The 15,194-nt window shown below is 49.6% G+C and overlaps 1 protein-coding gene across 1 annotated transcript in view; it reads left to right on the top strand.

The window, feature by feature from the left end:
- Nucleotides 1–15,194, top strand: part of LOC101349944 (septin-9) — a 598,619-nt gene that overhangs the window by 573,016 nt on the left and 10,409 nt on the right. Inside the window, exons 7-16 of the mRNA XM_023729214.1 lie at nt 1,003–1,060; nt 2,127–2,269; nt 4,064–4,213; nt 5,933–6,079; nt 8,294–8,413; nt 10,592–10,675; nt 10,796–11,027; nt 11,751–11,918; nt 13,251–13,442; nt 13,910–14,053. Of these exons, the coding sequence (XP_023584982.1) occupies nt 1,003–1,060; nt 2,127–2,269; nt 4,064–4,213; nt 5,933–6,079; nt 8,294–8,413; nt 10,592–10,675; nt 10,796–11,027; nt 11,751–11,918; nt 13,251–13,442; nt 13,910–14,053 (1,438 nt within the window). The remainder of the gene's footprint in view (nt 1–1,002; nt 1,061–2,126; nt 2,270–4,063; nt 4,214–5,932; nt 6,080–8,293; nt 8,414–10,591; nt 10,676–10,795; nt 11,028–11,750; nt 11,919–13,250; nt 13,443–13,909; nt 14,054–15,194) is intronic.

The following is a 15,194-nucleotide window of genomic DNA, read 5'->3' as shown; positions in this document are numbered from 1 at the left end:
ACAATGCGTGGGGGGAGTTGAATCACAGGGTATTCACCTGAAATTGAATCACCCTCTGTTAGGTTCCCAGGATTGGCAGCAGGAGTTCAGACAGTGAGGGATACTGACTTCTGCCCTTTGTTCCCTTCATATGCCTTCCTTCCAAATCTTTATTCAAACGAATATTTCTCTTTAGATGACTGTGGATACCCATGAAAGAGTGAGTGTAGAATGGGCTCCATCTTGGGGAGAGGCTGCTCCCGCTTTACAGTGGCTGCCGCCCTGACCTGGGCAAGGCACTTACTTGGCCCTCCCACTAGTCTGATTGTCTGGAGTGACAGCAGGATGCATGAGTGCCAGCCAGAGGATTCAGACCACACTGTGATGGTCTAGCATTGTACCCCGGGCTTGAGCATCCACTGATTCAGACCACACTGTGGTGGTCTAGCATTGTACACTGGGATTGGAGCTTCCACTGAAATCTGTCCATCCTAATCACAGGGAGAATTCTCTATATGGGCCTCCTTTTTTTATGTTTTTCCATTTCTTGGTGAGAAGTAGTTGAAGATAGATCCTAGGGTCCTGAGGCAAAGGATGAAGCCCTCCCACCCTGATGTGACCACTACAGTGGCTGTGCTGTTGGCTGTGGGGCCATGATGTGCCCCCATCTGTCCCAGCTGTCTGCGTGTGAGCAGGGCTGTGCTGGGGGGCCCATCCTTGCTGAGTTCCTCCCCAGTGCTGTGCAGTAGGTGATGATGAGAGTGCTCACTGCGTCCTGCTGGCACCCAGCACTTCATTCTAAAGTGTCGAATGCAGTTTCTTTACTCAGAATCAGTTAGGTGTGTTGTCCTTTACCAGTGTTTTAGTTAAGTGACACTTAGCTCTGACCTCGGCAGTAGGGGAATGTTTCCAGCGCCCATATCTAGCGGTCATCACCGTTTCTCTGAGTCGACAGCGATTAACCTGCTGACAAGCGCTCCTTTTGTGAAGACAGTCCTGATGAAAACTCTCTTTCCCACCCAGAGAGAACCAGCTGAAGAGGCCTTGAAGAGTAACAACATGAATCTCGATCAGGCCATGAGTAAGTCACAGGGCACGCTTAGTCACTCTCTCAAAGGTTCCAGTCTCTGAGCTGCCAACTCCCAGAGTTGGCCTGGCCTCATGGCTACATGCTGGGCAGAGAGGATGGGTGCAGAGCAGGAAGGGACAGCCGGCACGGTGGGCACTGACAGGAAGCAAGCCCCTTGTGACTGCTGGGACTTTGGGGATGAATGGCCAGGGCCACATCACAAGCATGTTTGCCTTTTCCTTTTTTCCAGTACGTCACCAAATAGATGCATGTTCCCCATCTGTTCTGGAGGGACATGACAGTGACCCTCAGAGAATCTAGGATGACTTGCCAGGGTGCTCGGTGCTCACAGAGCACTCACCTTGTGCCTCGCACCAGAGAGGGCGCTGTCAGGCCAGAGAGGCGCAGCCGCACCAACCGAGCATGCACTGGTGTTGGGAGAGGATTTCCTGTCAAGGAGCAAGGGACCCAAGTTCTTGAGCTGTTTTACACGTAATAGTAGCCATGTTAAATGTGTCCACGTGTAAAATGTAATCCAGTGCAAGTGCCAAAGTGTATGGTGTAGGCTGCCAGGACAGAGGAAGGTCAGCGTGGGCTGGAGCTCTGGGAGATCAACTTCTTAGAATTGTGAAATAGCACAAAATTAAAGGGAGCTAAATGAACGCTGATCACTCAAAGACCCGTGAGGACAGAAACTGTGTCCGCACAGCTAGCAGAGTCCCTGCAAATAACAGGGACTCAGTAAGTGGAAAGTGACGGCCCTAGACAAGGTCAGAGGGATGGGGACAGTGGGTGCCTGCTTGCTGGAAAGAGGCAAGCCTAGGGAGACGCCTCCCAGCAGGAAGCAGAAGTGTCGCTGGAGGGAGTCAGGGGCGGGTCAGAGCAGCAGGGCAGATCCCAGAGAAGCCTGATACCATGGCGGAGTGCAGAACAGAGCGCCCGATCACCCCAGCCGCCCCTTCCTCTTCGGCGGGAGGGTCCGAAATCCTTGCGGAGGCATGAGCTATGGGTAGTGTCTCGGTGCTCGGCACTCACCAGCGCCTCGTGTCACGTGTGCCTTCTGTGTGCCGTGCTCCAGGCGCTCTGCTGGAAAAGAAGGTGGACGTGGACAAGCGTGGGCTGGGGGTGACCGACCATAACGGAATGGTCACCAAGCCCCTCGGCTGCCGCCCACCAATCTCCAAAGAGTCTTCCGTGGACCGCCCCACCTTTCTTGACAAGGTAGGGGTTTAAGTGGTCTTCTGGTCATTTGTTTATTAAGCAGGAGTTGATTTTCATTTTAACTGTGTCCCTAATGCAAGCCCGATAAAAACTTGATGGGCTGCAGTATTCAAGTGATTGTTGCTCGTTTTTTCTCACACGTGTGTGTGTATGTATGGATACTTATATATCTGTGTGTACGTGTGTGTGTGTGTGTAAGTATGTAACTCGAAGGAGATAATGTCGTATTTCATATGATGTTATTGGCAATGGAAAATATTGAAATTGAAAGCTGGTTTTTCATTTGTACTGTGTAAACTTGCCTGGGTTATCTGCTTTGATCTGTCCAGTAGACAGGAGCCATCAGCCTGTTTTACTATCTTATTTTAAATACTCGGTCCTTTCAGCTGGAGATGGTGTGTTACAGGTTTAAGCTCAGAGAAGGGACTAGAAGCGGGAGTGGGCTTGGCCGCTGCGTTCGGCCAGCCCTTGCTGGGGTCAGCCCTGACACCTGCTCTGCCACTTCAGCGAGCACTGCAGGTGTCTCCTGCAAAAACAGTCCAGGCACCAGCTCAGTCCTTTCTGGTTTGGTCATGGGGCACGGGCGTGTGGGTGTGACCTCAAAGGGAAGAGAGAACATTGCCTTAAACTCAATCAGAATATTGAACCTTGAAAACAAAATTGAGACAAAAAAGGACAAGTTTTTAAAAATGACAAGAATCCAGAGGAGGCATCTGAATATCACCGATGAGACTTTACTTCTGTTCTCAAATAAACGGGGTCCTCCAAGCCGCTCCGCTGCAGTGTAGCGGCGGAGTGCAGCCGAGAGCCAGGGCCCGGTCCTTGTGCCCTTAACTAGTGTGGGTAGGGCCCAGATAAAAGGTGGATGCCCAGACAAACAGTGAATAATCTGGGGGACATATTTAAATATTGAAGAAATGATTTGTTGTTCATCTGAAATACACATTTAAACGGGCATCCTGTGTTTGTATTTGCTAAAGCAGGCATCCCTGAGCGTGGGTCCTGACCTATCACTGCCCTGCTTTAAAGGTCAGTGGACTAACGCTGCACACCTAGCAGGCTTGTGTAAGATTGCTGAAATGAATTTGCAAAGCACCTGGCACACAGCGCAACCTCTACAAATGTAAAAAAAGGGAAAAAAAGAGATCTGTCCGTGTTTTATACCTAGTGTAAGGTTGAACCAGGGCCCTCGTGACGCAGTGGTTAAGCGTTAGGCTGCTAACCCAAAAGGTTGGCAGTTTGAATCTACCAGCCACTCCTTGGAAATCCTGTGGGGCAGTTCTGCTCTGTCCTGTAAGATCACTGTGAGATGGAATTGACTCAATGGCAGTGGGCTTTTGGTTTTAGAAGATTGAACCAGGTCAAAAACAGTTGAATGTCAGCAGATTCAACCTAATGCATGCGTAGACCTTGGTAAAGAACTTTCCAAAAGGAACTTGTTTGTTTGAAAATGAAAGGGCTGTGATGTGTGTTCCAAATAAAAAACTTCTACACTATTTCTCTCCCCTTCTCCTTCCTCCTCCCCTAGACAGGGCCAGTAGTGACTAAGAATATTACAGATTAATGTATGTGTTTGTAAAGTGTTGCAAAAAGTGAAAATAGCATCTTAATCCTGTTTCTCTTGTTCTTTTTCCTCTCTTGCTTTTGCCCATCTTCTCCATTCCCTTATTATCCATACTTTTTGATCTTTTAATTTCTTTTACATCCATACCCTTATATCACCCTGGGAAACTGTGTTGTGCTTTGTCTGCTGCTGGGCCTTGCGCACAGCTCACCCTCTCTCTCTCCAATCAGGACGGCGGCCTCGTGGAAGAGCCCACTCCTTCACCATTTTTGCCTTCACCAAGCCTGAAGCTCCCCCTTTCAAACAGCGCACTCCCCGGTCAGACCCTGGGTGGGATTGCCTCAGGGCTGGGCGTGCAAAACTTGAATTCTTCTCGACAGGTAAGGCTGTTGGGAGAGACCAGAGCCTGGTTTTTGCTTCACCTGCCTTTAAACAGTGTGCTGGAAAAATAAACCTTCTTCTTTTTAGTCAGTGCCTGTATTTTAAAGTAGACCTGGATATGTAAAGGTGGTTGAAACACTGTAAAGGTTTCCTCCCGGTGATTAACTAGAGTCAAGAGTTGAATAACAGTTCTTAAAATGTAATCGTGTTATAGGAAATGCTTCAAAACTGTATTTGCTTTTACACTTACCTAAAAGTATTTGACTTCTCAGCGCTCTCGGCACGAACATAATACTAGTTTACGTGATAACATATTGCAGAGTCAGCTCCCTGTCCCAGATCCATCCGTGGACCTGGGTGGTGCCAGTCCTCTTTCTCATGGCAATCAAAACTCTCCATATGCTGATCTGTAGAAAACACTGCTTTCTCCCTTTCCTCCCGGGAGGGGGCGGCTTCTTTCCTGAGGTTCTCGGTGCTTTTCACAGAGTCATGCTGGCAGTTTTCCCGACCTTACCACTCTTTGGGAAAGGTGAAAATCGCTGTGTTGGAAGTTAACAAAGGGCCGGGCCCAGGAGTTTGGACTGCTGGCCACTTTGTCTCGCTTCTCCCCACAGATTCTCTGATGGGAAATGAGACATGAACGATGCCTTTCCATCTGCAGAGCTTCTTTCTATTGATTTTCTTAGGCATGAAGTTCACACACACACTCCTTTGAGACTGAATCTTTAAAAGATGCCCTCGGAGAGGCCGAGCAGTAACCCTCCCAAGTCTGCCGGTTGTCACCGTGTGATTATTAACAGTAACACTGCCCGCCCGCCCTCCACAGTGTCCCAGTTTGTATGACCTTAGTGAACTTGCATTGCTAACCCTGGTGGTGATGGTGGTTGTGTGCTGTTGAGTCAGTTCATAGTGACCCCATGTGACAGAGGAGAACTGCCCCATAGGGTTTCCTAGGCTGTAATCTTTACGGGAGCAGATTGCCAAGTCTTTTCTTCCACGGAGCCGCTGGTGAGTTCCAGCCACTGACCTTTCAGTTAGCAGCCGAGCGCTTAAAGCCACCTTAAAGCCAGCCAGCCGGGGCAGGCCCTTGTCACTGACACGTGGAGCTGGGTTGCTGCTCAGGCCGTTCAGACCGCTCTCCTCCACAGGAGTTGTCAGTGCTCTTACTTCACCTCTTTGCTGGGTAACTCATCACAGTGGAGGAGAAATGACAACTGAAACACGTGGAAAAACACAAAATTAACCATTGAGTTTGTCGATTTTTTACATAGCAGCGTTTGTTGAAATAAGTGATATTTCCTATTGGACAATTTTGCTTTTCTCTCAGGTTAGTAATGCCCTCATGTTACTGTTTAACTGTTGTCATACGGATTCTTCTGGAAATGTAAATTATCCAAGTAGCTACGTACGCAGCTCTTTGGAAACACACATTGTTAAAAGAGTCTTTGCCGGCGGCAGCCTGGTTAGGGACACTGTAGGACTGGCACTGCCGGTGGCTTCTGTGAGTGAAAGCATGTACCAGCCTCCTAGGCTGCCCCCGTGTCACGTCACGGTGGGAACCACAGCGATGCAAAGCTCTGCGTGGTGCAGGGGGACGCTGGGAGGAGGTGGAAACAAGCGTGCGTTTACCTGTAGGAAACAAATGATGACACCCCCGTCCAGAAGACGTGCGTGTGACTCCTCCCCTGGTGACGGCGCCCTGCTTGGTCTCCCTCCAGATACCGAGTGGCAATCTGGGTATGTTTGGCAATAGCGGAGCAGCACAAGCCAGGACCATGCAACAGCCGCAGCCGCCGCCAGCGCAGCCTCTCAGCTCCTCCCAGCCCAGTCTCCGTGCTCAAGTGCCTCAGTTTCTATCCCCTCAGGTCAGACCCGCAGCCGCCAGCCGGGGAGACCCAGACATGGGCCGGGGGGGTCTGGTGCCACCAAGCGGTCACATTTTAAAGTAAGAGTGAGATGAGCCCGCATCTGAGAGGAGGCCTCCCCATTTGTCCGCTGCAAAGTGACGCGAGTCTCCCGCTCCTGGAGACATCAGCGCTCACTCCGTGGAGTGCCTCAGCCGGGCAAACCAGGGCCAGCAGCCGTCTGGTCAGAGCCACGGTGACGGGAAAGGACGGGCCTGACACTGCTGTTGATCCGTGGTTTGGTCCTGGTCTTTTCTGAGAAAGTAATTGAGATGAACCCAGTGATTCTGCCTAGGCTAGTGGGAGGGAAACTGAAGGCTAAAGTATTGCTTTCCACTGCGGTCGAGTAGATTCTGACTCATAGTGGCCCTGTAGGACAGAGTAGAACCGCCCCGTAGGGTTTCCAAGGCTGTGGTTGATCTTTATGGAAGCAGACTGCCACATCTTTCTCCCACAGAGCGGCTGGTGGGTTTGAACCGCTGACCTTTCAGTTCTCAGCCGAGCGCTTAACCACTGCGCCACCAGAGCTCCTTAAAGTATTGCACAGGGTGTAAAATAAACCTCCTGGAAGCAGTCAAGGACTGAGTAAGAGACATGTATTTCTTCTCAGGCTGTGGTGCAGAGAGGATGGGTGGGGCTATGGGGAGGCTCTGCCGTGGCCGTCCCCAGGCCACAGGAAGGGGGCCCGAGCAGGCCGGGCAGCCCCTGTAAAGAGATGGCCCGGAACTCCCCTGCCTCCCACTGCCCACACTTAGTCACACAGCCACACCTGGCCACTAGGCCAGGGGCCGCAGCCTAAGCAGGCGGCAGAAAGACCAGGCAGAAGGAGAGACCAGACACGGAGGGGCAGCTCACGTCCTCCACACAGAGCACCCGCACAGCTGCCAGACTTCATCCACGCTCCGTATCGCCAGACCACCTGTCTTTGTTACATCCTATTTTTTCTTTAAATTTACTCACCTTTTTAATTTAAATAAATTTATTTTTAGAGAGACTTTAAATGTCAACATTTTTGTAGTACACATTAGGTAACTGTCTTAGTCATCTAGTGCTGCTGTAACAGAAGTACCACAAGTGAATGGTTTAACAAAGAGAAGCTTATTTCCTCTCAGTCAAAGTAGGCTAAAACTCCAAATTCAGGGTGTCAGCTCCAGGGGAAGGCTTTTTCTCTCTGTCGGCCTTCTCATCAGTGTTCCCCTGGACTAGGAGCTTCTCAGCGCAGGGACCCCTGTCCAAAGGACGCACTCTGCTCCCGGCACTGCTTTCTTGATGGTATGAGGTCCCCCTGTCTCACTGCTCACTTCTGTCTTTCATATCTCAAGAGATTGCCTCAGGACACACAATCCAGTCTTGTACATCGGGTCCTGCCTTACTAACACAACTGCGGCCCATCCTCCCTCATTAACATCATAGAGGCAGGTTTACAACATACAGGAAAATCACACAGTACCAGGAATCATGGCCCAGCCAAATTGGTATACACATTTTTTGGTGGACATAATTCAAACCATGACAATAACTATTAAATTTTCTAAAAGCTCGTCCATGGCCCACCTAAAATCATCTCGTCTACCTGTACCGCAGTCATGGTCCCGTGCGTCTGTACGTGCTAGCGGGGTAGGGCAGGAGAGACCCCCTAGAGGTGCGTCACCTCCGTGAGCAGAGGGTAAACAGCTTGCTGAGCACGTCGTATTGAGCGGGGCTTACGGATGTGGGGATCTCGAGAGAGGGTCGGGAGAATGAGGTGCTGGTGACAGGTAGGAGGGAGGGCCCCCCCGGTCTGAACCTCTTGTGAGGGTGGCATGGTGCCCTCTACAAAGCTCTCGCAGGGGCTGCTCCAAACTGCCTGTGAGGGGTGGGCCACTCTCCAGTCTTATGTGCCGCCCGGCCATGGGAAGCCTGGTCTGTTTTCATTGACAGAGCATGAAATCAGACCCCGAACCTTAGAAAGTTCCTTCACAGCTACAATATCTGGAGGAAGCTATCACTTTTTCTTTGTTCTTTCATTCTTTCCTTGTGGTCTTCACAAAGCATGTTACTGCTAATGTTAAAATGTCCATACATTTTTAAAGGCTTTTGACGTTTTCTTGTGAGACAAATAAAATCGTCATTTTCAGTAACCAGTCTCAGGTTTCAGAAACTTCAGTGCTTACTGGTATGTTTTGTGTTGAACAGGTTCAAGCACAGCTTTTGCAGTTTGCAGCAAAAAACATTGGTCTCAACCCTGCACTATTGACCTCGCCAATTAATCCTCAGCATATGACGATGTTGAACCAGCTCTATCAGCTGCAGCTGGTGAGTGGCCGGGTGTCCTGCAGTTACAGGACAGAGGTGGCAGGCTGGCTGACGTTCACGCGCCGTGCCGACAGCGCACAGACTGACAGACAGACAGACAGACGTAGTAATCGGGTGCCTTTCTTCCTGTTGGGGCTTGCCGCTCTCAGCTGTCACTGGCTGAGGATGTGTTTCACGTACGGGTGTTTTTACTAAGCTCTGTAGATCCTTTGGCCCCTTCGTGGTCAGAAAGTCAACCAGATCTTCTCACCTGGCATGCCTTTTAGCTAGCTCCCTCAACCAGCCTTTCTCATCTGAACCACGGGACCCAGAAAATCATCTGAGTGACTCTTCTCTCTGTCCTTCCGAGGGTAGGACATAAATAGCATTGTAGAAGCACAGAAGAGAAGTTAGTAGATGCCTTGGAGCATATGGACTTCATTCTCTTGTAGAACCCTGACTGAGAAAGGCTGGCATCGCCTAATAATTCTTGAAAGCCTTTGTAATGTAACATATTTTGAATTTTTAATTTTCAAAATCTTACTGCTTTTACTATAAAATGTCATGTCGTTGTATCCCTAGAGGCATACTGAATTTATATATGTTAAAGGACCAAATGTATCATCCCATCCTTTAATATGTTGACACCTGATTTATTTAGAGGTCTCATTTAGCAATGTCATCTCCTGGGAAATGACCGAGACCCATGAAGGAAGCAACCCAGAAGGCCTCTGATAGACAAGACCATTGACATAAAGCCTTTACTCCTAGGGGAACCCGGAGCCCTCAGTCCTTCTTGTATCTTGGTTAGATGTGCGTCTAACAAGCTGAGTGTCTGGTTTTCCAGTAAGTGGCAGGCGAGAGACAAGCATGCATGTCCTGGGGCCGTAGCACTCAGGAAGTAGAGAGAGCTCTGGACGTTTCTTCACCCACACACGGGGGCTGCGGTGCCTTACAGCCCCGTGGTGAAGATGCGAGAGGCCTGGCAGCACTGTGGGCAGGTGATTCAAGTGTCAGGTACTATTGCTTTACTACTGCAGCCACAGGAAGAGGCCCCTGACCACAGAGGAGAGCAAAAAACTGTAAGATTAGGCACCGTTTAAAAAGCACATTTGGAACTACGACGGTAGAGGAAAACAGCCTTCTATCCCTTGATAACGAATAAGATACTGCTGTATTCTGACATGACACCACAGTTCGTATCATACTGATTTCTGATATCTTGTGTTTTTACAATAATTTTTTGTTGAGTCCCTGTGGTGTGAAAAACATCAAGAAAATGTGAAGTTTTGTTTAATGCCTCCTATTTTTAAAATGTGTTCTGTTTTTAGAAATTTGTTCCACAAAAATGGGTAAAATAAAGTTTTGATCAAGTGCAGTTTTAGGACCTACAAGGATTCACTTAAGTGACATGTTTTATTTCCGTAATGTCCAGACAAAGGAGGTGTGTCCAGTGGTAGAATCTCCGCCTCTATTTAGATTCTGCTTTAGCAGGCCCTCTCACCAAAAATGTATAGAAGTCCGTGTTGTAGGAAAGTCATTTACAGTAGTCCATCAATATTTGGAAAGAATAAAATGATCAAACCCTCTTGCGTCAGTGTGCAGGGAACATCACTGACAGTAATTTCAGCCGCCGTTGTAGGTGGCAGGTTTATGTGACGGAAGTGCCCACGTGTGCGTCTCGGGCTTGCTGTCAGCTCAGCCCCGTGACGTGGGCTGAGAACAATGGCTGCCTAGTGTGCCGCAGCGTGAATCCTGTGGGTCTCTGATGGTTCCCACCGCCTGTTAGCAGTGTTCTACTGAATTGTTGGGCTGTTCTGGACAACTTTAGACTATATCATTATAAGAATCCTTTTTTTTTTTTTTTTCATTTTCCTCTCATTTTTTTAATTTTTAGTTTGTATGAACCAAACAGAAGAACTTTGATCTCTTCATTAACTGAGAAATATTTGCTGGCAAACTTCACTGCCAGCAGTAAACGGGTGTCAGTTTAGTTACTCATTAAAAATCCATGCCCTAAAGACATCTAGGTGAGACGTGTCCTTTTGAAAATGCCGTGTGCCCCCACGGCATGCTTCAGCCACGGCGTGGTCAGGAAGCCAAGCGCCTTGGTCGTCGTCTGTTTTACCTTGTAAGTAACGTACAGGAGTTGGGCTGGTGGCCATTGTGTGACACGCAGGCTCTCTTTCTTGTCTGCAGGCGTACCAACGTTTACAGATCCAGCAGCAGATGTTACAGGCCCAGCGGAATGTTTCCGGACCCATGAGGCAGCAGGAGCAGCAAGTGAGTGTCACAAGGTGGACGTCCTCACGGTTTGGGAGTGGGTGGCCTGGGCGTGAAAGTAGGGGAGAGAACGGATGTTGCTTCCAGCCTCGCTGATGCACGCGTGTCTCCGGCCTCCAGGTTGCGCGCACAATCACTAACCTGCAGCAGCAGATCCAGCAGCACCAGCGCCAGCTGGCCCAGGCCCTGCTCGTGAAGCAGCCCCCGCCACCGCCGCACCTGTCTCTGCACCCCTCTGCAGGCAAATCGGCCATGGACAGCTTCTCCCCACATCCCCAGGCTCCCGGCCTCCCCGACCTGCAGACCAAAGAGCAGCAGTCTTCGCCCAGCACCTTCACTCCCTACCCTCTAGGTGAGCGCCTGTGCTCCCACGCTCGCCCAGGAGGGCACACTTAGAAACGCACGTGCTCGGTCACACTTCTGATGGTGGTTCTCTTCCCACCAAGCACTCTGTCCCACTCACAGCTCGTGTCCCCTTCTCATCGTCATACTCACAGTGCTGGTCCTGTCAGATACCCTGGCACTTGCCTTTAGCTCTAAGAAGTACCCCAGGAGCGTCAGCTCGCTGCCCCAGCCGTGGGCAGACAGCCACGTCCACACCCCAAGTAGTTTAACTCCTGAAAACTTGCCTGATACAGTGAATCCTGTGAGAGCTGGAACTCAAAAGGACTGCCAGTGTTTTTCCGGGTCTCGCAAGTTTTCCACTTTTGACGGGGTGCAGTTTTACCGCTTTTCTATCAGTGAAAAGTATTTGAACTCTCCTTCTGTGACAGGTTTCTGCCTTACATGAACTCCAGCTTTTGCAGGTTTCACTGTATTTAATTCATAAACTCCTTCAGAGCAACGTAGGTAAAGTATACTCACCAGAAACCATGATTCTGACTCATACGACCCTATAGGACAGAGTAGAACTGCCCCGTAGGGTTTCTAAGGAGCGGCTGGTGGATTCGAACTGCTGAACTTTTGGTTAGAAGCCGAGCTCTTAACCACTGTGCCACCAGGGCTCCAGGGAAACCTTTAGGGTGTCCTAATTTAGAGTAAAATAGGCACACCTTAATGCCATCTCTTCTTTCAGCCGGACTGAACCCAAACATGAATGTAAACAGCATGGACATCACGGGTGGCTTGTCGGTGAAGGACCCCTCGCAGTCCCAGTCACGCCTGCCTCAGTGGACTCACCCCAACTCCGTGGATAACTTACCCAGTGCTGCTTCTCCTCTGGATCAGAACCCTAGCAAGCATGGTGCGTTGACTCCGCAAGCCTCTGCTTGGGGTTACTGCTTATCTTACTAATCCATTATCCAGTTGTATAACATGCTCATCTGTGGATTTCTTTTCGTCGGCTTCTTCACTGGAAACCATGGTTGTGGTTGCTACACTTTTTTCTGTAGCCCCCTTAGTTCAATGAAAGGAGAGGGGGGAAGGAAACAAATAGCCGATTCCATTCCAGAGTCAATAAGATCCCAACTATTGAATGATCAAACTCCTTGAAACCTCTCCTGCATATCTTAGCTACAAACCCAGAAGTAACTGGAAATGCCCAGAGCAGCAAAGTATATAAGGCATCGCCTCTATACTTTTTATTTTTATCTGTCTTCTTCAGGAAAGAATTTTAGTCCGCTCAACAGAAATTTTTACAATAAAATGATAAAAATAGGAAATTAAATGCTTAGAAAGGAGGAAGAAGCAAAAAATGCTAACCATATGAGTTAAGATCACTATTAAGCGTTAAATTTAGTTCTGAACTCCCTGGTAGTAAAACAGCAAAGGAAATTTAATGGGTTATATAATTCTCTCTTGATATAAAGCATTCTAAAAAGAAGGAGAAAATTCTTCTTAATGGTTAATTCTGCAAGAAACCATCCCAGGACAACTGGGCCCTGCATTTGGCAGGAGAGAGCGCAGTCGCCCTCAGCTGGTCGGCTTAGGAAGTACATGTCTCCGTCTGCTGGTCGCAGGAGCCCAGCTGGCTTGTCCTTCCGCAGCTGTGGCAGGTGAGGGCAGCAGCCAGAGGGAGGCCAGGACACAGAGACACCAGAAACCTGATAGCTAACCACAAGATGCTTAAGTTGTCCCCCAAAAGTATATTATGGGCAGCCTTCTGTGGCATGGATATGCATTTTATAAAGATTTCCAGCCTGACAAACTGTTCTTACCAGTTGCCTTCAAATTGACCCGCCTCCTGCCCCCCTCACCCCCTACCCCCCATATGTCAGAGTGGAACTGTGCTCCACAGGGTTTTCAATGGCTGACTTTTCAGAATTAGATCACCAGGACTTTCTTCTGAGGTGTCTCTGGATGGACTCAACCCTCCATCCTTTTGGTTAGCAGCCAAGCGCGTGAGCCATTTTCACCAGCTGGGGACTCCAGAGCTATTCTTAAAGCCTTCAGTCTTTAAAGGACTGCATTTGGGCTGACATTCACTTATTCTCTGAGAAGGCTCTACAAACGAAACCTTATAATTAGTGTAACTTTGGAAATGCCAAAACCTTGTATCGGGAAACGCAGGGTCTCCAGGTCTGCTCTGGTGTCAGGAAGGAGTGTTCACTTGGCCCTTTGTTTCTGGTCCCCGTAGGTGCTATCCCTGGAGGCCTAAGCATCGGGCCTCCAGCTAAGTCCTCCATCGACGACTCCTACGGCCGGTACGATTTAATCCAGAACAGTGAGTCACCAGCCAGTCCTCCTGTAGCTGTTCCCCACAGCTGGTCACGTGCCAAATCTGACAGTGATAAAATCTCAAACGGCTCCAGCATTAATTGGCCCCCAGGTAAGAGCAGGGAACACCTCTGTGTCACAGACAGGAACATGCTTCCAGCCCTAGGGGTGATAGAACTTCTGAGAGCACGCACCCCATAGCATCGGCTTCTTCACTGGAAACCGTGGTTGTGGTTGCTACACCTTTTTCTGTAGCCCCCTTAGTTTAGTGAAAGGAGAGGGGGAGCATGGAGAACAGAGAAGAGGCCCAGCGTGCCACCCGGTAGAATGACATGCTTCTGGACTTTGTCATGCTCTCTGTGGAAACTGCTTTTGTGTGGCGGCTACAATGCCTGGTTCTCATTTGTTCCAAAGGCTTGGTGAGTTTAATGGAAGAGAGCCTAAGGTAGTCTCTTAGTTTAATTAGCAGATTGTTAAGGCTTCCACAGACTGAAAAAACAAACAAACCAATTTTTGATATCATGAAGAAAAGTGACAGTAGTCTGACATGTAGCCTCGTATTTTGGTTTTCATGAACAGAATTTCATCCTGGAGTACCGTGGAAAGGACTTCAGAACATCGATCCCGAGAACGACCCTGATGTCACTCCGGGCAGTGTCCCCACGGGGCCTACAATTAACACCACCATACAGGACGTTAACCGCTACCTCCTCAAAAGTGGAGGTGAGGAGAGCGGGTGCTCATCTGCACACGTGCGGGAAAGCCCCCCTAAGCTCCCTCAGGTGCGCCATCTCTGACGGCAGCCCTGGTGCAGGGCAGCTATGGTATAAGTGTAGTTGATGGGGCGCCCTCTGGCCACCTTGCGCAGTAGAAGAAGGTAGTGCTTGTGGTAAAAATGAAAGTTGACGTTAAGCATTTTGCTGGCTTTATTAACACGTCATTTTTTAAGCATTCTTTCAAGCCTTGTGTTAAAAATCACAATATTAACCATTAAACTTGTTAGTGGAAAAGTTTCCAATTCAAATTCGGTTTTCTCTAAACTAAAAATGAGCCGACTCAACACACCCACCCCAGGGTAGTCTTTGGTCCACAGAAAGTCGGGCGACGAGACAAGTGTGTCCCAGGTCTTTCTCCCTGGCACAAACTGGTGGTGCTGATTTCTGGCACACGCTGTGTCAGCCTGGGGTCCGGCTGCAGTACCCAGAGAGGCAGCTGTGACGCTGTAGAGCATGAACACACCTTGCAGGTCCGGCAGTGAGAAGGGCACTACCCCATCCTCCCCTCAGGCCCGCAGGTGAAGAAATGCTGCCTCGGGCGTAGTCTTGTTGTTCTTCTAATGTGTGGAGACAATCACTAAGGACACAGATGTTTATCACTAGGAGGGCCCCGTGGTCAGGTCCCAAGAACACGACTCCAGGTTACTTATTCACAGTGGGGCCCACAGGAGAGATGGGTTGTTGCTGTGGCCTTCAAAGTGATGAGATTCTAAAGGGGTCTGAGGTTCGGCCAGAAGGCCGACAAAATACACATCATCTCACCTTCTAACGCGCATTCCTTGTTCCTCGGCACAACCGTTTCTGACTGCCGGGCAGGGCAGCCTCCCTGCGGCCAGGGTCCTGTGAGTGGACGGCAGCACAGAGCTGTGGGAAACAGAGCCCACCTGTGTGCAGCACAGGAACGAGACGTGGCCCAGGCAGACGTAGAGGACCCACTGAGTGTGACAGCAGGTTGTGCCAGAGCGGAGAGGAGTAGGCATTGTGTTCTGAGGGTTGTCGGCAGTGTGGTGAGGTGGTGCTGAGTCAGAGCGGGGACAGAGGAGGCTGCTGTGAGGGTTGTGGGTGGTGCTGAGTCAGAGCAGGGACAG

This window comes from Trichechus manatus, unplaced genomic scaffold (genome assembly GCF_000243295.1).
Source record: "Trichechus manatus latirostris isolate Lorelei unplaced genomic scaffold, TriManLat1.0 scaffold00028, whole genome shotgun sequence".
NCBI lineage: Eukaryota > Metazoa > Chordata > Mammalia > Sirenia > Trichechidae > Trichechus > Trichechus manatus.
This window is presented reverse-complemented; position numbering and strand designations above follow the sequence as displayed.